General features: G+C 40.1%; 1 protein-coding gene across 3 annotated transcripts in view; it reads left to right on the forward strand.

Moving 5' to 3' along the window:
* LOC110006215 (cytokine-dependent hematopoietic cell linker) overlaps window positions 1-23,180 on the forward strand; it is a 30,139-nt gene that overhangs the window by 3,858 nt on the left and 3,101 nt on the right. Inside the window, exons 3-16 of one of the 3 annotated variants that reach the window (XM_065958386.1) lie at window positions 595-730; window positions 1,873-1,925; window positions 2,013-2,049; window positions 2,450-2,500; window positions 2,587-2,621; window positions 2,712-2,722; window positions 2,789-2,872; window positions 3,695-3,716; window positions 4,088-4,112; window positions 5,069-5,141; window positions 5,229-5,245; window positions 5,323-5,417; window positions 7,841-7,921; window positions 8,017-8,134. In XM_065958386.1, coding sequence (XP_065814458.1) covers window positions 595-730; window positions 1,873-1,925; window positions 2,013-2,049; window positions 2,450-2,500; window positions 2,587-2,621; window positions 2,712-2,722; window positions 2,789-2,872; window positions 3,695-3,716; window positions 4,088-4,112; window positions 5,069-5,141; window positions 5,229-5,245; window positions 5,323-5,417; window positions 7,841-7,921; window positions 8,017-8,134 — 838 coding nt within the window. Of the gene's footprint in view, window positions 1-593; window positions 731-1,872; window positions 1,926-2,012; window positions 2,050-2,449; window positions 2,501-2,586; window positions 2,622-2,711; window positions 2,723-2,788; window positions 2,873-3,694; window positions 3,717-4,087; window positions 4,113-5,068; window positions 5,142-5,228; window positions 5,246-5,322; window positions 5,418-7,840; window positions 7,922-8,016; window positions 8,173-23,180 lie in introns of those variants that run through there. The other 2 variants (XM_065958387.1, XM_065958388.1) reach the window with 2 other exon arrangements.

A 23,180-nucleotide genomic window follows, 5' to 3' on the forward strand; every position in this document is an offset into this window, starting at 1 on the left:
TTCTTGGGTGTCTCTGTCTTTCTCGCTCCATGTCCTATTGTTTATGGTGAGAAGGCAGACTCAGAGGGCAGAACAAACACCTAGCTGTGGGAGTGTCACCCACCTGGGGGAGGGGCTACTGCCCTTTGTGATGTCATGAAGGGAAAATCTCCAAACGGCCTGTTTGAGCACACATTTTCTGAAAAGTGGAGCAGGCAGAAGACGGAGAGGATGGACTTTTCTCATGATTGGGGGGTTTGTAGACGGAGTAGAGACACATGTTAGAGTTAGAGGAACATGGAGAAGAGGATTTAAAATATGAGACCTTTAAAACATGCTGCAACGCCTTGTTCTCTGCATGTGTGTGTGTGTGTGTGTGTGTGTGTGTGTGTGTGTGTGTGTGTGTGTGTGTGTGTGTGTGTGTGTGTGTGTGTGTGTGTGCGCACAGCTTTGACACCTTTTAAAGGAAATCAGGCATCAAGTTGTGTCACAGCCCCTCATGAAGCTTCCTGTGCTCCTCCTGTTCTTTGTAAACCCTGACAGACTGTGTCACTTCATGTTGTAATCTGATGATTGAGAACTCACTGTGCAGTTTAAACATGTTTGTTTCTGAAGGAGTGCAGAAACCAGAGATGTGGTAACTCCATCGGCGTGATGGAGCCGGAGTACGACGTGGTGGATGACCAGAAGGAGGAGCTAAACGTGCGCATCTTTCCTGCACGGCCCATACACGAGGAGAGAGAGTATGCAGGTAGAGTCTACCTTTAGTTCAGTTTCTCTTTGACAGTTTGTTTGTTCGTATGTTTTTGAAGTCTAAGTTAACCACAGAGCTGCTGTTTGGTCGCTCTGTGTCGGTGTGAGTCATTCTGTCGTGCTGCTGAGTCGCTCTGACGCTCCCAGCAGCACGCTGTAGCAGCACACTCCCAGCGGCACGCTCCCAGCAGCACGCTCCCAGCGGCACGCTCCCAGCAGCACGCTCGTAGCAGCACGCTCGTAGCAGCACGCTGTAGCAGCACGCTCGTAGCAGCACGCTGTAGCAGCACGCTGTAGCAGCACGCTCGTAGCAGCACGCTCGTAGCAGCACGCTGTAGCAGCACGCTCGTAGCAGCACGCTGTAGCAGCACGCTCGTAGCAGCACGCTCGTAGCAGCACGCTGTAGCAGCACGCTCGTAGCAGCACGCTGTAGCAGCACGCTCGTAGCAGCACGCTGTAGCAGCACGCTCGTAGCAGCACGCTCGTAGCAGCACGCTGTAGCAGCACGCTCGTAGCAGCACGCTGTAGCAGCACGCTCGTAGCAGCACGCTGTAGCAGCACGCTACCAGCAGCACGCTACCAGCAACACGCTCCCAGCAGCACGCTGTAGCAGCACGCTACCAGCAACACGATCCCAGCAGCACGCTGTAGCTACACACTGTTCTGATTACAGACTGTGAACACATTTAAAAGCTTCACTCAGTATAAAGTTGTAGCTGTGCAGCTGTTTGCCGCCTGGCCGGGAGCCACGTCCGTGCAGGAGAGTAAAAGGAGAGAGTATCCACACTGCATGACCCCCCCACCTTGGAGGGGCTTGGAGTGTGCTGCTACAGCGTGCTGCTAGGAGCGTGCTGCTACAGCGTGCTGCTAGGAGCGTGCTGCTACAGCGTGCTGCTACAGCTTGCTGCTGAGAGCATGCTGCTGGGAGCGTGTTGCTACAGCGAGCATGCTGCTGGGAGCGTGCTGCTACAGCTTGCTGCTGGGAGCGTGTTGCTACAGCGAGCATGCTGCTGGGAGCGTGCTGCTACAGCGTGCTGCTGGGAGCGCCAACGATCGCCTTACAGGGATGCTAAAGAGTTGAAACAGTCCAGTAACACTGAGACTCTGACTCTGCAAACGTTACTGTCCTGCTTCTTTAAGACAGGGATCTCCCGAGGACATCTTCGGCTCAGAGCCTGTCGTCACCCTCCGCTGTAAGGTTTCTCTTTTTCTTAATCATGAACGTCACATGACAACCAAACAGCTCTTCTTTATGTTTCTGTGCTTTCTCTCCATCACAGGGAAACCCCAGAAAAGTCCCACTGAATCCCACTTCAGGTAAAGAGACTAAAAGCTCCAGTTTAGAGAGAATCTTAAATCAAGCTCAATATGAAACTTTTTAAAGGAAATGAACAATTTCACCACACACACTTTTCTGAATTCATATCACTCCATGGTTTGGCTGGACCAGAGAGCTTCAGGTGATCAAAGGTCCGGATGAGACAAAACAAAGACATCAAATACAAAAATCTCTGCATGGTATAAAATCACTAAATAATAGAAACAAGGAGCTTGTTGTACTGCCTGCAGAGCGTGTCAGATTTAGAGAGAGGACTCTAGAGCTGATGTCATAACTATTATTAGTTTTTCATGCTGCATTAATACTGTTTTATTTTCTCTATGACATCGTAAACGTGGAGTGGTCATAAGGATTTATTCTGACTTGTTGTGAACACAGGACCAGCTGTAAACAGAGACCTCAAACCAGGACGGAAAAAGACCCGAGTGGGTGAGGAGACTTTGAAGGTCTAAATAATCCAGCGGCATGACATCACAGTCACAGCATGCTTAACGTGTCACATGTTGCTCTTACAGCTCAGAAGCTCCCGCCTTCGCAGCCCGGACTCAAGGTAAACACAGGAAGCATTCACAGCATGAAGCGTCTCACACCTCATCACATAGTTAACCCCTCCCTCTTCTGTGTCTCTGTGACATCACAGCCCTCCTACAGGTAACCTGCTCCACTATCACCAGGTGTTTGATGTGTGAACGGACTCACAGGTCTGTTTCTGCTCAGGTGTTCTTCATCACCTTCACCGTTTGCCTCCGAGTTAGAGAACTATCTGTCTGCTCTGACTATACGGGACCCCTGCAGGAGAGAGTGAGTACTGCGTCCCTCTCCACTCATTCATAACACTTTCATTTACTCATCAGGGACAAATATGTTACACTAATACGATACCTCTTATGATGTCACGACCCGGCTCCTAAGGCCCGACTAAACACGAGGGGAACGCACGAGTGTGTGTGTGTGTGTGTGTGTGTGTGTGTGTGTGTGTGTGTGTGTGTGTGTGTGTGTTGTAGTATGAGAATAATCTAACAGAGGAAACAGAAACACAGAGAGAATAGGAGCAGTGTGGTGATGATGAGAGAGTGAACATGTTGACTACACCTGAGAGTCTGATCAGGGTCTGCCCAGGTGTGGTGAAGCCCCGCCCACCAGCGACCTGCAGGGTCACAAACACACAGACAGGAGGGTAAAGCACAACAGCAGACCCTGCTGCATGGTGGTGGGAGGTGTCTAAGTCATCGTGTGGCCTCGACAGCTTCAGAGTCAGTTCATGTTTTTATTTCTGATGGGGGATCAGATCTGTAAGAGGACTGGACTAAATGCTGGTCTACAGTCTCCTCCTTCACTGGAGAATGTTTTCATCTCTGAGACACAGGATGAAGAATCAGTTTATTAACAGAGACATGTTTGAAATGAAGATCCTCACGTCCTCGCTGTGTTCAGTGGAGCAACAGCTCCATCTGCTGGTCACACACATAAACACATTTAATATGAGATCTGCAAAGAAAGGAAAAAGTTCAACCAACATCTTATTTTAGGAATAATTTAATGTTTTATTGAATAAAGAAACAAAACTGATCCCCTCTGAAAACAAACGTAGTCAATCATCACGTCTCCTGTTTTTCATTTCAGTGGACACAGAGACACACACAAGGTAAGTCAGCAAACAAGAACTTTATTCATCACATCTGTCATCAAATAAATCAGTGTGCACCATGATGATAACTAAAGCTGGAGGGTGACGGGTCAACGAGGGCGTCGTAGGTAGAGTGGAGCTGGTGAGGTCACAGGAAACACAGAGTTAGATCTGTGGCTAAACTCTGAGACAAACTAGAGATAGATGCTCACATCTGAGAGACGAGACAGTGGAAACCAGAAACCAGAGGAGTCCACCTGAGGACCCCACCATGTCCCGACCATGACATACACCTCCTGCACGTTATAATGATGTTCATGTATTTGATAATCAAACAGAAAGCTGGTTCAACATGTTGAAGTTTGTTTCTGTGTTCATACTTCTGTCAGGCAGACTTCAATCCACACAGCAAAGGTAAGAGCTGAACATCATCTTTGGATGTTGAAGTTGAAAACGTTCTGATGGTTTGTTCTTCATGGTTTGTTCTTCATGGTTTGTTCTTCATGGTTTGTTCTGATGGTTTGTTCTTCATGGTTTGTTCTTCATGGTTTGTTCTTCATGGTTTGTTCTTCATGGTTTGTTCTGATGGTTTGTTCTTCATGGTTTGTTCTGATGGTTTGTTCTTCATGGTTTGTTCTGATGGTTTGTTCTGATGGTTTGTTCTTCATGGTTTGTTCTTCATGGTTTGTTCTTCATGGTTTGTTCTGATGGTTTGTTCTTCATGGTTTGTTCTTCATGGTTTGTTCTTCATGGTTTGTTCTGATGGTTTGTTCTTCATGGTTTGTTCTTCATGGTTTGTTCTGATGGTTTGTTCTTCATGGTTTGTTCTTCATGGTTTGTTCTTCATGGTTTGTTCTTCATGGTTTGTTCTTCATGGTTTGTTCTGATGGTTTGTTCTTCATGGTTTGTTCTGATGGTTTGTTCTTCATGGTTTGTTCTTCATGGTTTGTTCTTCATGGTTTGTTCTTCATGGTTTGTTCTGATGGTTTGTTCTTCATGGTTTGTTCTTCATGGTTTGTTCTTCATGGTTTGTTCTGATGGTTTGTTCTTCATGGTTTGTTCTGATGGTTTGTTCTTCATGGTTTGTTCTTCATGGTTTGTTCTGATGGTTTATTCTGATGGTTTGTTCTGATGGTTTGTTCTGATGGTTTGTTCTTCATGGTTTGTTCTGATGGTTTGTTCTTCATGGTTTGTTCTTCATGGTTTGTTCTGATGGTTTGTTCTTCATGGTTTGTTCTGATGGTTTGTTCTTCATGGTTTGTTCTTCATGGTTTGTTCTGATGGTTTGTTCTTCATGGTTTGTTCTTCATGGTTTGTTCTGATGGTTTATTCTGATGGTTTGTTCTGATGGTTTGTTCTTCATGGTTCAGGTCCACAGAGTGCTCAGCATGTCTCCAGTCAGAGACTCTCTTTGGATCTGGAGACTCATGATTTAGAAAAGAGGTTTGTTTTGATTCCTGAAGCTGTTCATGTGAGCTGTGCTGTCTTCGCTTTGATTGACATGTGCTTCATGTTTCTTTCTTTATTAAGGTCACAACACAATCCCGGTAAGTTACATTTCAGTTGATCATCATCATCATCATCATCATTATGACCATTAAACAACCTTAACCACCGCTTAAAGAAAGGGGTGCGTCCAAACGCCAGCACCACGAGTGGCCTCAGACCAAAGAGGACTTTGACCAACACGACTTTGTTCCAATGGAAAAGCCTCAACAGGTAAACGTGCTTCAGATACCATAACACTTCAAATAAAAGCCCATCCTAATTCAAGGCCCCGCCCCTTTTACTTGCCTGGTGCAGCCGCATGTTTTGAAATATGAAGGCAGCTCTCAGTTTGAGCCCTGGATGCATTTAGTAGGCGGAGTCAGTAGAAATGTTTGTAAATATTCAAACGTGGCCCCTCCTCCTGGGCTCATCTCCCCCAGAAGCCCCGCCCCCTGAAGGATTTTTCCATTTACGTTTACTGCTTGTACCTACACTGCAAGATAACGCACGCTAGCACAAGCTAACCGGTGTGTGTGGCTGTTAATAGAAACGTTACGGCAATCTGCAGGTTAGCATGTTGCTTTAGCTCGGGGCTCTGCAGGTTAGCATGTTGCTTTAGCTCGGTGCTCTGCAGGTTAGCATGTTGCTTTAGCTCGGTGCTCTGCAGGTTAGCATGTTGCTTTAGCTCGGTGCTCTGCAGGTAAGCATGTTGCTTTAGCTCGGTGCTCTGCAGGTTAGCATGTTGCTTTAGCTCAGTGCTCTGCAGGTTAGCATGTTGCTTTAGCTCGGTGCTCTGCAGGTTAGCATGTTGCTTTAGCTCAGTGCTCTGCAGGTTAGCATGTTGCTTTAGCTCGGTGCTCTGCAGGTTAGCATGCCGCTTTAGCTCGGTGCTCTGCAGGTTAGCATGTTGCTTTAGCTCAGTGCTCTGCAGGTTAGCATGTTGCTTTAGCTCGGTGCTCTGCAGGTTAGCATGCCGCTTTAGCTCGGTGCTCTGCAGGTTAGCATGTTGCTTTAGCTCAGTGCTCTGCAGGTTAGCATGTTGCTTTAGCTCGGTGCTCTGCAGGTTAGCATGTTGCTTTAACTCGGTGCTCTGCAGGTTAGCATGTTGCTTTAGCTCAGTGCTCTGCAGGTTAGCATGTTGCTTTAGCTCGGTGCTCTGCAGGTTAGCATGTTGCTTTAGCTCAGTGCTCTGCAGGTTAGCATGTTGCTTTAGCTCGGTGCTCTGCAGGTTAGCATGTTGCTTTAACTCGGTGCTCTGCAGGTTAGCATGTTGCTTTAGCTCAGTGCTCTGCAGGTTAGCATGTTGCTTTAGCTCGGTGCTCTGCAGGTTAGCATGTTGCTTTAGCTCGGGGATCTGCAGGTTAGCATGTTGCTTTAGCTCGGGGATCTGCAGGTTAGCATGTTGCTTTAGCTCGGTGCTCTGCAGGTTAGCATGCCGCTTTAGCTCGGTGCTCTGCAGGTTAGCATGTTGCTTTAGCTCTGGGCTGTTAGTAGAAGCGTTACGGTAATCTGCAGGTTAGCATGTTGCTTTAGCTCTGGGCTGTTAGTAGAAGCGTTACGGTAATCTGCAGGTTAGCATGTTGCTTTAGCTCTGGGCTGTTAGTAGAAGCGTTACGGTAATCTGCAGGTTAGCATGTTGCTTTAGCTCGGTGCTCTGCAGGTTAGCATGTTGCTTTAGCTCGGGGCTCTGCAGGTTAGCATGTTGCTTTAGCTCGGGGATCTGCAGGTTAGCATGCCGCTTTAGCTCGGTGCTCTGCAGGTTAGCATGTCGCTTTAGCTCGGGGCTCTGCAGGTTAGCATGCCGCTTTAGCTCGGTGCTCTGCAGGTTAGCATGCCGCTTTAGCTCGGTGCTCTGCAGGTTAGCATGCCGCTTTAGCTCGGGGCTCTGCAGGTTAGCATGCCGCTTTAGCTCGGGGCTCTGCAGGTTAGCATGCCGCTTTAACTCGGTGCTCTGCAGGTTAGCATGCCGCTTTAGCTCGGGGATCTGCAGGTTAGCATGCCGCTTTAGCTCGGTGCTCTGCAGGTTAGCATGCCGCTTTAGCTCGGTGCTCTGCAGGTTAGCATGCCGCTTTAGCTCGGTGCTCTGCAGGTTAGCATGCCGCTTTAGCTCGCGGCTCTGCAGGTTAGCATGCCGCTTTAGCTCGGTGCTCTGCAGGTTAGCATGCCGCTTTAGCTCGGGGCTCTGCAGGTTAGCATGTTGCTTTAGCTCGGGGATCTGCAGGTTAGCATGCCGCTTTAGCTCGGTGCTCTGCAGGTTAGCATGCCGCTTTAGCTCGGTGCTCTGCAGGTTAGCATGCTGCTTTAGCTCGCGGCTCTGCAGGTTAGCATGTTGCTTTAGCTCGGGGATCTGCAGGTTAGCATGTTGCTTTAGCTCGGGGCTCTGCAGGTTAGCATGTTGCTTTAGCTCGGGGCTCTGCAGGTTAGCATGCCGCTTTAGCTCGCGGCTCTGCAGGTTAGCATGCCGCTTTAGCTCGGTGCTCTGCAGGTTAGCATGTTGCTTTAGCTCGGGGATCTGCAGGTTAGCATGTTGCTTTAGCTCGGTGCTCTGCAGGTTAGCATGCCGCTTTAGCTCGGTGCTCTGCAGGTTAGCATGTTGCTTTAGCTCGCAGCTCTGCAGGTTTTTGTGGTGCACTAAACTCTGTGATGTGTGGCAGACATACTGTGAAGAAGAAGACTGGTATGTGGGGCCTTGTAACCGTGCAGATGCTGAGCACGCCTTACACCTGGTCAATAAGGTACCACATCTGTTCTCATCACAACATGAGCGATGACGTGAACATGTCTGAAGGTTAACCCGCCTCCTTTTTGTCGTTTCATGACCCGCCTAAAGGACGGGGCCTTTTTGGTGCGAGACTGCTCCATCAGCAGCGACAGTGAGCCGTTGGTGTTGGCCGTGTTTCATGACAAGAAGGTTTACAACGTGAAGATCCGCTTCCTGGAGAGCGATGGCAAGTACGCACTGGGAAACGGCCAGCGATCAAACGATGTGAGTGCAGCATTTATCCACACGATGGCCTTGGTCTGCATCTCCAACAGGTCCGCTCCTCATTATCTGAGTACAGCATGATCCTGAATCAGAGCCCTCCTGACAAAGGAGTTTCTGTTGGTGTTCCTCCGTACCATCAGGTACCTGAAAGAAGGTTGTAAAGATAAATCACCGAGCAGACTAGCAGAAGGCGTAGCCACCAGGGCGAGCTGAAACAATGACGATGTATTACACATGTACATGTAATATACCTACACACTCATGTACATGTAATATACCTACACACTCATGTACCTACACACTCATGTACATGTAATATACCTACACACTCATGTACCTACACCCTCATGTACATGTAATATACCTACACACTCATGTACATGTAATATACCTACACACTCATGTACCTACACACTCATGTACATGTAATATACCTACACACTCATGTACATGTAATATACCTACACACTCATGTACATGTAATATACCGACACACTCATGTACATGTAATATACATACACACTCATGTACATGTAATATACCGACACACTCATGTACATGTAATATACCTACACACTCATGTACATGTAATATACCGACACACTCATGTACATGTAATATACATACACACTCATGTACATGTAATATACCTACACACTCATGTACATGTAATATACCGACACACTCATGTACATGTAATATACATACACCCTCATGTACATGTAATATACCTACACACTCATGTACATGTAATATACCGACACACTCATGTACATGTAATATACATACACACTCATGTACATGTAATATACCTACACACTCATGTGTATGTCATATACCTACACACTCATGTGTATGTCATATACCTACACACTCATGTACATGTATTATACCTACACACTCATGTACATGTAATATACCTACACACTCATGTACCTACACACTCATGTACATGTAATATACCTACACACTCATGTACATGTAATATACCTACACACTCATGTACCTACACACTCATGTACATGTAATATACCTACACCCTCATGTACATGTAATATACCTACACACTCATGTACCTACACACTCATGTACATGTAATATACCTACACACTCATGTACATGTAATATACTTACACACTCATGTACATGTAATATACCTACACACTCATGTACCTACACCCTCATGTACATGTAATATACCTACACACTCATGTACATGTAATATACCTACACACTCATGTACCTACACACTCATGTACATGTAATATACCTACACACTCATGTACATGTAATATACCTACACACTCATGTACCTACACACTCATGTACATGTAATATACCTACACACTCATGTACATGTAATATACCTACACACTCATGTACATGTAATATACCTACACACTCATGTACCTACACACTCATGTACATGTAATATACCTACACCCTCATGTACCTACACACTCATGTACATGTAATATACCTACACACTCATGTACATGTAATATACCTACACACTCATGTACCTACACACTCATGTACATGTAATATACCTACACCCTCATGTACATGTAATATACCTACACACTCATGTACCTACACACTCATGTACATGTAATATACCTACACACTCATGTACATGTAATATACATACACACTCATGTGTATGTAATATACCTACACACTCATGTACCTACACACTCATGTACATGTAATATACCTACACACTCATGTACATGTAATATACATACACACTCATGTACATGTAATATACCTACACACTCATGTACCTACACACTCATGTACATGTAATATACCTACACCCTCATGTACATGTAATATACCTACACACTCATGTACCTACACACTCATGTACATGTAATATACCTACACACTCATGTACATGTAATATACCTACACACTCATGTACCTACACACTCATGTACATGTAATATACTTACACACTCATGTACATGTAATATACCTACACACTCATGTACCTACACACTCATGTACATGTAATATACCTACACACTCATGTACCTACACCCTCATGTACATGTAATATACCTACACACTCATGTACATGTAATATACTTACACACTCATGTACATGTAATATACCTACACACTCATGTACCTACACCCTCATGTACATGTAATATACCTACACACTCATGTACCTACACACTCATGTACATGTAATATACCTACACACTCATGTACCTACACCCTCATGTACATGTAATATACCTACACACTCATGTACATGTAATATACTTACACACTAATGTACATGTAATATACCTACACACTCATGTACCTACACCCTCATGTACATGTAATATACCTACACACTCATGTACATGTAATATACCTACACACTCATGTACATGTAATATACCTACACACTCATGTACCTACACACTCATGTACATGTAATATACCTACACACTCATGTACATGTAATATACCTACACACTCATGTACATGTAATATACCTACACACTCATGTACCTACACACTCATGTACATGTAATATACCTACACACTCATGTACATGTAATATACCTACACACTCATGTGTATGTAATATACCTACACACTCATGTACATGTAATATACCTACACACTCATGTACATGTAATATACCTACACACTCATGTGTATGTAATATACCTACACACTCATGTACATGTAATATACCTACACACTCATGTGTATGTAATATACTTACACACTCATGTACCTACACACTCATGTACATGTAATATACCTACACACTCATGTGTATGTAATATACTTACACACTCATGTACCTACACACTCATGTACATGTAATATACCTACACACTCATGTACATGTAATATACCTACACACTCATGTGTATGTAATATACCTACACACTCATGTACCTACACCCTCATGTACATGTAATATACCTACACCCTCATGTACATGTAATATACCTACACACTCATGTACATGTAATATACATACACACTCATGTACATGTAATATACCTACACACTCATGTACATGTAATATACCTACACACTCATGTGTATGTAATATACCTACACACTCATGTACATGTAATATACCTACACCCTCATGTACATGTAATATACCTACACACTCATGTACATGTAATATACCTACACACTCATGTACATGTAATATACCTACACCCTCATGTACATGTAATATACCTACACCCTCATGTACATGTAATATACCTACACACTCATGTGTATGTAATATACCTACACCCTCATGTACATGTAATATACCTACACCCTCATGTACATGTAATATACCTACACACTCATGTGTATGTAATATACTTACACACTCATGTACCTACACACTCATGTACATGTAATATACCTACACACTCATGTACATGTAATATACCTACACACTCATGTACCTACACCCTCATGTACATGTAATATACCTACACACTCATGTACATGTAATATACCTACACACTCATGTACATGTAATATACATACACACTCATGTACATGTAATATACCTACACACTCATGTACATGTAATATACCTACACACTCATGTGTATGTAATATACCTACACACTCATGTACATGTAATATACTTACACACTCATGTACCTACACACTCATGTACATGTAATATACCTACACACTCATGTACATGTAATATACCTACACACTCATGTACCTACACACTCATGTACATGTAATATACTTACACACTCATGTACATGTAATATACCTACACACTCATGTACCTACACACTCATGTACATGTAATATACCTACACACTCATGTACCTACACCCTCATGTACATGTAATATACCTACACACTCATGTACATGTAATATACTTACACACTCATGTACATGTAATATACCTACACACTCATGTACCTACACCCTCATGTACATGTAATATACCTACACACTCATGTACATGTAATATACCTACACACTCATGTACATGTAATATACCTACACACTCATGTACCTACACACTCATGTACATGTAATATACCTACACACTCATGTACATGTAATATACCTACACACTCATGTACATGTAATATACCTACACACTCATGTACCTACACACTCATGTACATGTAATATACCTACACACTCATGTACATGTAATATACCTACACACTCATGTGTATGTAATATACCTACACACTCATGTACATGTAATATACCTACACACTCATGTACATGTAATATACCTACACACTCATGTGTATGTAATATACCTACACACTCATGTACATGTAATATACCTACACACTCATGTGTATGTAATATACTTACACACTCATGTACCTACACACTCATGTACATGTAATATACCTACACACTCATGTGTATGTAATATACTTACACACTCATGTACCTACACACTCATGTACATGTAATATACCTACACACTCATGTACATGTAATATACCTACACACTCATGTGTATGTAATATACCTACACACTCATGTACCTACACCCTCATGTACATGTAATATACCTACACCCTCATGTACATGTAATATACCTACACACTCATGTACATGTAATATACATACACACTCATGTACATGTAATATACCTACACACTCATGTACATGTAATATACCTACACACTCATGTGTATGTAATATACCTACACACTCATGTACATGTAATATACCTACACCCTCATGTACATGTAATATACCTACACACTCATGTACATGTAATATACCTACACACTCATGTACATGTAATATACCTACACCCTCATGTACATGTAATATACCTACACCCTCATGTACATGTAATATACCTACACACTCATGTGTATGTAATATACCTACACCCTCATGTACATGTAATATACCTACACCCTCATGTACATGTAATATACCTACACACTCATGTGTATGTAATATACTTACACACTCATGTACCTACACACTCATGTACATGTAATATACCTACACACTCATGTACATGTAATATACCTACACACTCATGTACCTACACCTCATGTACATGTAATATACCTACACACTCATGTACATGTAATATACCTACACACTCATGTACATGTAATATACATACACACTCATGTACATGTAATATACCTACACACTCATGTACATGTAATATACCTACACACTCATGGTATGTAATATACCTACACACTCATGTGTATGTAATATACTTACACACTCATGTACCTACACACTCATGTACATGTAATATACCTACACACTCATGTACATGTAATATACCTACACACTCATGTGTATGTAATATACCTACACACTCATGTACCTACACCCTCATGTACATGTAATATACCTACACCCTCATGTACATGTAATATACCTACACACTCATGTACATGTAATATACATACACACTCATGTACATGTAATATACCTACACACTCATGTGTATGTAATATACCTACACACTCATGTACATGTAATATACCTACACCCTCATGTACATGTAATATACCTACACACTCATGTACATGTAATATACCTACACACTCATGTACATGTAATATACCTACACCCTCATGTACATGTAATATACCTACACCCTCATGTACATGTAATATACCTACACACTCATGTGTATGTAATATACCTACACCCTCATGTACATGTAATATACCTACACCCTCATGTACATGTAATATACCTACACACTCATGTGTATGTAATATACTTACACACTCATGTACCTACACACTCATGTACATGTAATATACCTACACACTCATGTACATGTAATATACCTACACACTCATGTACCTACACCCTCATGTACATGTAATATACCTACACACTCATGTACATGTAATATACCTACACACTCATGTACATGTAATATACATACACACTCATGTACATGTAATATACCTACACACTCATGTACATGTAATATACCTACACACTCATGTGTATGTAATATACCTACACACTCATGTACATGTAATATACCTACACACTCATGTACATGTAATATACCTACACACTCATGTGTATGTAATATACCTACACCCTCATGTACATGTAATATACCTACACCCTCATGTACATTTAATATACCTACACACTCATGTACATGTAATATACCTACACACTCATGTGTATGTAATATACTTACACACTCATGTACCTACACACTCATGTACATGTAATATACCTACACACTCATGTACAGGTAATATACCTACACACTCATGTACCTACACCCTCATGTACATGTAATATACCTACACACTCATGTACATGTAATATACCTACACACTCATGTACATGTAATATACATACACACTCATGTACATGTAATATACCTACACACTCATGTACATGTAATATACCTACACACTCATGTGTATGTAATATACCTACACACTCATGTACATGTAATATACCTACACACTCATGTGTATGTAATATACCTACACACTCATGTACATGTAATATACCTACACACTCATGTACATGTAATATACCTACACACTCATGTACCTACACCCTCATGTACATGTAATATACCTACACACTCATGTACATGTAATATACATACACACTCATGTACATGTAATATACCTACACACTCATGTACCTACACCCTCATGTACATGTAATATACCTACACAATCATGTACATGTAATATACCTACACACTCATGTACATGTAATATACATACACACTCATGTACATGTAATATACCTACACACTCATGTACATGTAATATACCTACACACTCATGTACATGTAATATACCTACACACTCATGTGTATGTAATATACTTACACACTCATGTACATGTAATATACCTACACACTCATGTACATGTAATATACCTACACACTCATGTGTATGTCATATACCTACACACTCATGTACATGTAATATACCTACACACTCATGTACCTACACCCTCATGTACATGTAATATACCTACACACTCATGTACCTACACCCTCATGTACATGTAATATACCTACACACTCATGTACATGTAATATACCTACACACTCATGTACATGTAATATACCTACACACTCATGTACCTACACCCTCATGTACATGTAATATACCTACACACTCATGTACATGTAATATACCTACACACTCATGTGTATGTCATATACCTACACACTCATGTACATGTAATATACCTACACACTCATGTACATGTAATATACCTACACACTCATGTACCTACACCCTCATGTACATGTAATATACCTACACACTCATGTGTATGTAATATACCTACACACTCATGTACATGTAATATACCTACACACTCATGTACATGTAATATACCTACACACTCATGTACCTACACCCTCATGTACATGTAATATACCTACACACTCATGTACATGTAATATACATACACACTCATGTACATGTAATATACCTACACACTCATGTACCTACACCCTCATGTACATGTAATATACCTACACACTCATGTACATGTAATATACCTACACACTCATGTGTATGTCATATACCTACACACTCATGTACATGTAATATACCTACACCCTCATGTACATGTAATATACCTACACACTCATGTACATGTAATATACCTACACACTCATGTACCTACACACTCATGTACATGTAATATACCTACACCCTCATGTACATGTAATATACATACACACTCATGTACATGTAATATACCTACACACTCATGTACCTACACCCTCATGTACATGTAATATACCTACACACTCATGTACATGTAATATACCTACACACTCATGTACATGTAATATACCTACACACTCATGTACCTACACACTCATGTACATGTAATATACCTACACCCTCATGTACATGTAATATACCTACACACTCATGTACATGTAATATACCTACACACTCATGTACCTATACCCTCATGTACATGTAATATACCTACACCCTCATGTACCTACACACTCATGTACATGTAATATACCTACACACTCATGTACCTACACACTCATGTACATGTAATATACCTACACACTCATGTACCTACACACTCATGTACATGTAATATACCTACACCCTCATGTAACTACACACTCATGTACATGTAATATACCTACACACTCATGTACCTACACCCTCATGTACATGTAATATACCTACACACTCATGTACATGTAATATACCTACACACTCATGTACCTACACACTCATGTACATGTAATATACCTACACACTCATGTACATGTAATATACCTACACACTCATGTACATGTAATATACCTACACACTCATGTACATGTAATATACCTACACACTCATGTACCTACACACTCATGTACATGTAATATACCTACACACTCATGTACCTACACACTCATGTACATGTAATATACCTACACACTCATGTACATGTAATATACTTACACCCTCATGTACATGTAATATACCTACACACTCATGTACATGTAATATACATACACACTCATGTACATGTAATATACCTACACACTCATGTACCTACACCCTCATGTACATGTAATATACCTACACACTCATGTACATGTAATATACCTACACACTCATGTGTATGTCATATACCTACACACTCATGTACATGTAATATACCTACACACTCATGTACATGTAATATACCTACACACTCATGTACATGTAATATACCTACACCCTCATGTACATGTAATATACCTACACACTCATGTACATGTAATATACCTACACACTCATGTACATGTAATATACCTACACACTCATGTACATGTAATATACCTACACACTCATGTACCTACACACTCATGTACATGTAATATACCTACACACTCATGTACATGTAATATACCTACACACTCATGTACATGTAATATACCTACACACTCATGTACCTACACACTCATGTACATGTAATATACCTACACCCTCATGTACCTACACACTCATGTACATGTAATATACCTACACACTCATGTACATGTAATATACCTACACACTCATGTACATGTAATATACCTACACACTCATGTACCTACACACTCATGTACATGTAATATACCTACACACTCATGTACATGTAATATACCTACACACTCATGTACCTACACCCTCATGTACATGTAATATACCTACACACTCATGTACATGTAATATACCTACACACTCATGTACCTACACCCTCATGTACATGTAATATACCTACACACTCATGTACATGTAATATACCTACACACTCATGTACATGTAATATACCTACACACTCATGTACATGTAATATACCTACACACTCATGTACCTACACCCTCATGTCCATGTAATATACCTACACACTCATGTACATGTAATATACCTACACACTCATGTACATGTAATATACCTACACACTCATGTACCTACACACTCATGTACATGTAATATACCTACACCCTCATGTACATGTAATATACCTACACACTCATGTACATGTAATATACCTACACACTCATGTACCTACACCCTCATGTACATGTAATATACCTACACACTATGTACATGTAATATACCTACACACTCATGTACCTACACCCTCATGTACATGTAATATACCTACACACTCATGTACATGTAATATACCTACACACTCATGTACATGTAATATACCTACACACTCATGTGTATATCATATACCTACACACTCATGTACATGTAATATACGTACACACTCATGTACATGTAATATACCTACACACTCATGTACCTACACCCTCATGTACATGTAATATACCTACACACTCATGTGTATGTCATATACCTACACACTCATGTACATGTAATATACCTACACACTCATGTACCTACACCCTCATGTCCATGTAATATACCTACACACTCATGTACATGTAATATACCTACACACTCATGTACATGTAATATACCGACACACTCATGTACATGTAATATACATACACACTCATGTACATGTAATATACCGACACACTCATGTACATGTAATATACCTACACACTCATGTACATGTAATATACCTACACACTCATGTACATGTAATATACCTACACACTCATGTGTATGTCATATACCTACACACTCATGTACATGTAATATACCTACACACTCATGTACCTACACCCTCATGTCCATGTAATATACCTACACACTCATGTACATGTAATATACCTACACACTCATGTACATGTAATATACCTACACACTCATGTACCTACACACTCATGTACATGTAATATACCTACACCCTCATGTACATGTAATATACCTACACACTCATGTACATGTAATATACCTACACACTCATGTACCTACACCCTCATGTACATGTAATATACCTACACACTATGTACATGTAATATACCTACACACTCATGTACCTACACCCTCATGTACATGTAATATACCTACACACTCATGTACATGTAATATACCTACACACTCATGTACATGTAATATACCTACACACTCATGTGTATATCATATACCTACACACTCATGTACATGTAATATACCTACACACTCATGTACATGTAATATACCTACACACTCATGTACCTACACCCTCATGTACATGTAATATACCTACACACTCATGTGTATGTCATATACCTACACACTCATGTACATGTAATATACCTACACACTCATGTACCTACACCCTCATGTCCATGTAATATACCTACACACTCATGTACATGTAATTACACAACTCATGTACATGTAATATACCTACACACTCATGACCTACACACCTCATGTACATGTAATATACCTACACCCTCATGTACATGTAATATACCTACACACTCATGTACATGTAATATACCTACACACTCATGTACCTACACCCTCATGTACATGTAATATACCTACACACTCATGTACATGTAATATACCTACACACTCATGTACCTACACCCTCATGTACATGTAATATACCTACACACTCATGTACATGTAATATACCTACACACTCATGTACATGTAATATACCTACACACTCATGTGTATGTCATATACCTACACACTCATGTACATGTAATATACCTACACACTCATGTACATGTAATATACCTACACACTCATGTACCTACACCCTCATGTACATGTAATATACCTACACACTCATGTGTATGTAATATACCTACACACTCATGTACATGTAATATACCTACACACTCATGTACATGTAATATACCTACACACTCATGTACCTACACCCTCATGTACATGTAATATACCTACACACTCATGTACATGTAATATACATACACACTCATGTACATGTAATATACCTACACACTCATGTACCTACACCCTCATGTACATGTAATATACCTACACACTCATGTACATGTAATATACCTACACACTCATGTGTATGTCATATACCTACACACTCATGTGTATGTAATATACCTACACACTCATGTACATGTAATATACCTACACACTCATGTGTATGTAATATACCTACACACTCATGTACATGTTAATATACCTACACACTCATGTACATGTAATATACCTACACACTCATGTGTATGTAATATACCTACACACTCATGTACATGTAATATACCTACACACTCATGTACATGTAATATACCTACACACTCATGTACATGTAATATACCTACACACTCATGTACATGTAATATACCTACACACTCATGTGTATGTCATATACCTACACACTCATGTACATGTAATATACCTACACACTCATGTCTATGTCATATACCTACACACTCATGTGTATGTAATATACCTACACACTCATGTACATGTAATATACCTACACACTCATGTACATGTAATATACCTACACACTCATGTGTATGTCATATACCTACACACTCATGTACATGTAATATACCTACACACTCATGTACATGTAATATACCTACACACTCATGTACCTACACCCTCATGTACATGTAATATACCTACACACTCATGTACATGTAATATACCTACACACTCATGTACCTACACCCTCATGTACATGTAATATACCTACACACTCATGTACATGTAATATACCTACACACTCATGTGTATGTCATATACCTACACACTCATGTACATGTAATATACCTACACACTCATGTACATGTAATATACCTACACACTCATGTACCTACACCCTCATGTACATGTAATATACCTACACACTCATGTGTATGTAATATACCTACACACTCATGTACATGTAATATACCTACACACTCATGTACATGTAATATACCTACACACTCATGTACCTACACCCTCATGTACATGTAATATACCTACACACTCATGTACATGTAATATACATACACACTCATGTACATGTAATATACCTACACACTCATGTACCTACACCCTCATGTACATGTAATATACCTACACACTCATGTACATGTAATATACCTACACACTCATGTGTATGTCATATACCTACACACTCATGTACATGTAATATACCTACACACTCATGTGTATGTCATATACCTACACCCTCATGTACATGTAATATACCTACACACTCATGTACATGTAATATACCTACACACTCATGTACATGTAATATACCTACACACTCATGTACCTACACCCTCATGTACATGTAATATACCTACACACTCATGTGTATGTAATATACCTACACACTCATGTACATGTAATATACCTACACACTCATGTAATGTAATATACCTACACACTCATGTACCTACACCCTCATGTACATGTAATATACCTACACCCTCATGTACATGTAATATACCTACACACTCATGTACATGTAATATACCTACACCTCATGTCATGTAATATACCTACACACTCATGTACATGTAATATACCTACACACTCATGTACCTACACACTCATGTACATGTAATATACCTACACACTCATGTACATGTAATATACCTACACACTCATGTACATGTAATATACCTACACACTCATGTACATGTAATATACCTACACACTCATGTACCTACACCCTCATGTACATGTAATATACCTACACACTCATGTACATGTAATATACCTACACACTCATGTGTATGTCATATACCTACACACTCATGTGTATGTCATATACCTACACACTCATGTACATGTATTATACCTACACACTCATGTGTATGTAATATACCTACACCCTCATGTACATGTAATATACCTACACACTCATGTGTATGTAATATACCTACACACTCATGTGTATGTCATATACCTACACACTCATGTACATGTAATATACCTACACACTCATGTACATGTAATATACCTACACACTCATGTACATGTAATATACCTACACACTCATGTGTATGTCATATACCTACACACTCATGTACATGTAATATACCTACACACTCATGTACCTACACCCTCATGTACATGTAATATACCTACACACTCATGTACATGTAATATACCTACACACTCATGTACATGTAATATACCTACACACTCATGTACATGTAATATACCTACACACTCATGTACCTACACTCATGTACATGTAATATACCTACACCCTCATGTACATGTAATATACCTACACACTCATGTACATGTAATATACCTACACACTCATGTACCTACACCCTCATGTACATGTAATATACCTACACACTATGTACATGTAATATACCTACACACTCATGTACCTACACCCTCATGTACATGTAATATACCTACACACTCATGTACATGTAATATACCTACACACTCATGTACATGTAATATACCTACACACTCATGTACATGTAATATACCTACACACTCATGTACATGTAATATACCTACACACTCATGTACATGTAATATACCTACACACTCATGTGTATGTCATATACCTACACACTCATGTACATGTAATATACCTACACACTCATGTACATGTAATATACCTACACACTCATGTACCTACACCCTCATGTACATGTAATATACCTACACACTCATGTGTATGTAATATACCTACACACTCATGTACATGTAATATACCTACACACTCATGTACATGTAATATACCTACACACTCATGTACCTACACCCTCATGTACATGTAATATACCTACACACTCATGTACATGTAATATACATACACACTCATGTACATGTAATATACCTACACACTCATGTACCTACACCCTCATGTACATGTAATATACCTACACACTCATGTACATGTAATATACCTACACACTCATGTGTATGTCATATACCTACACACTCATGTGTATGTCATATACCTACACACTCATGTACATGTAATATACCTACACACTCATGTGTATGTCATATACCTACACCCTCATGTACATGTAATATACCTACACACTCATGTGTATGTAATATACCTACACACTCATGTACATGTAATATACCTACACACTCATGTACCTACACCCTCATGTACATGTAATATACCTACACACTCATGTGTATGTAATATACCTACACACTCATGTACATGTAATATACCTACACACTCATGTACATGTAATATACCTACACACTCATGTACCTACACCCTCATGTACATGTAATATACCTACACACTCATGTACATGTAATATACATACACACTCATGTACATGTAATATACCTACACACTCATGTACCTACACCCTCATGTACATGTAATATACCTACACACTCATGTACATGTAATATACCTACACACTCATGTGTATGTCATATACCTACACCCTCATGTACATGTAATATACCTACACACTCATGTGTATGTCATATACCTACACCCTCATGTACATGTAATATACCTACACACTCATGTGTATGTAATATACCTACACACTCATGTGTATGTCATATACCTACACACTCATGTACATGTAATATACCTACACACTCATGTACATGTAATATACCTACACACTCATGTACATGTAATATACCTACACACTCATGTACCTACACCCTCATGTACATGTAATATACCT

Source organism: Labrus bergylta, chromosome 9 (genome assembly GCF_963930695.1).
Source record: "Labrus bergylta chromosome 9, fLabBer1.1, whole genome shotgun sequence".
NCBI lineage: Eukaryota > Metazoa > Chordata > Actinopteri > Labriformes > Labridae > Labrus > Labrus bergylta.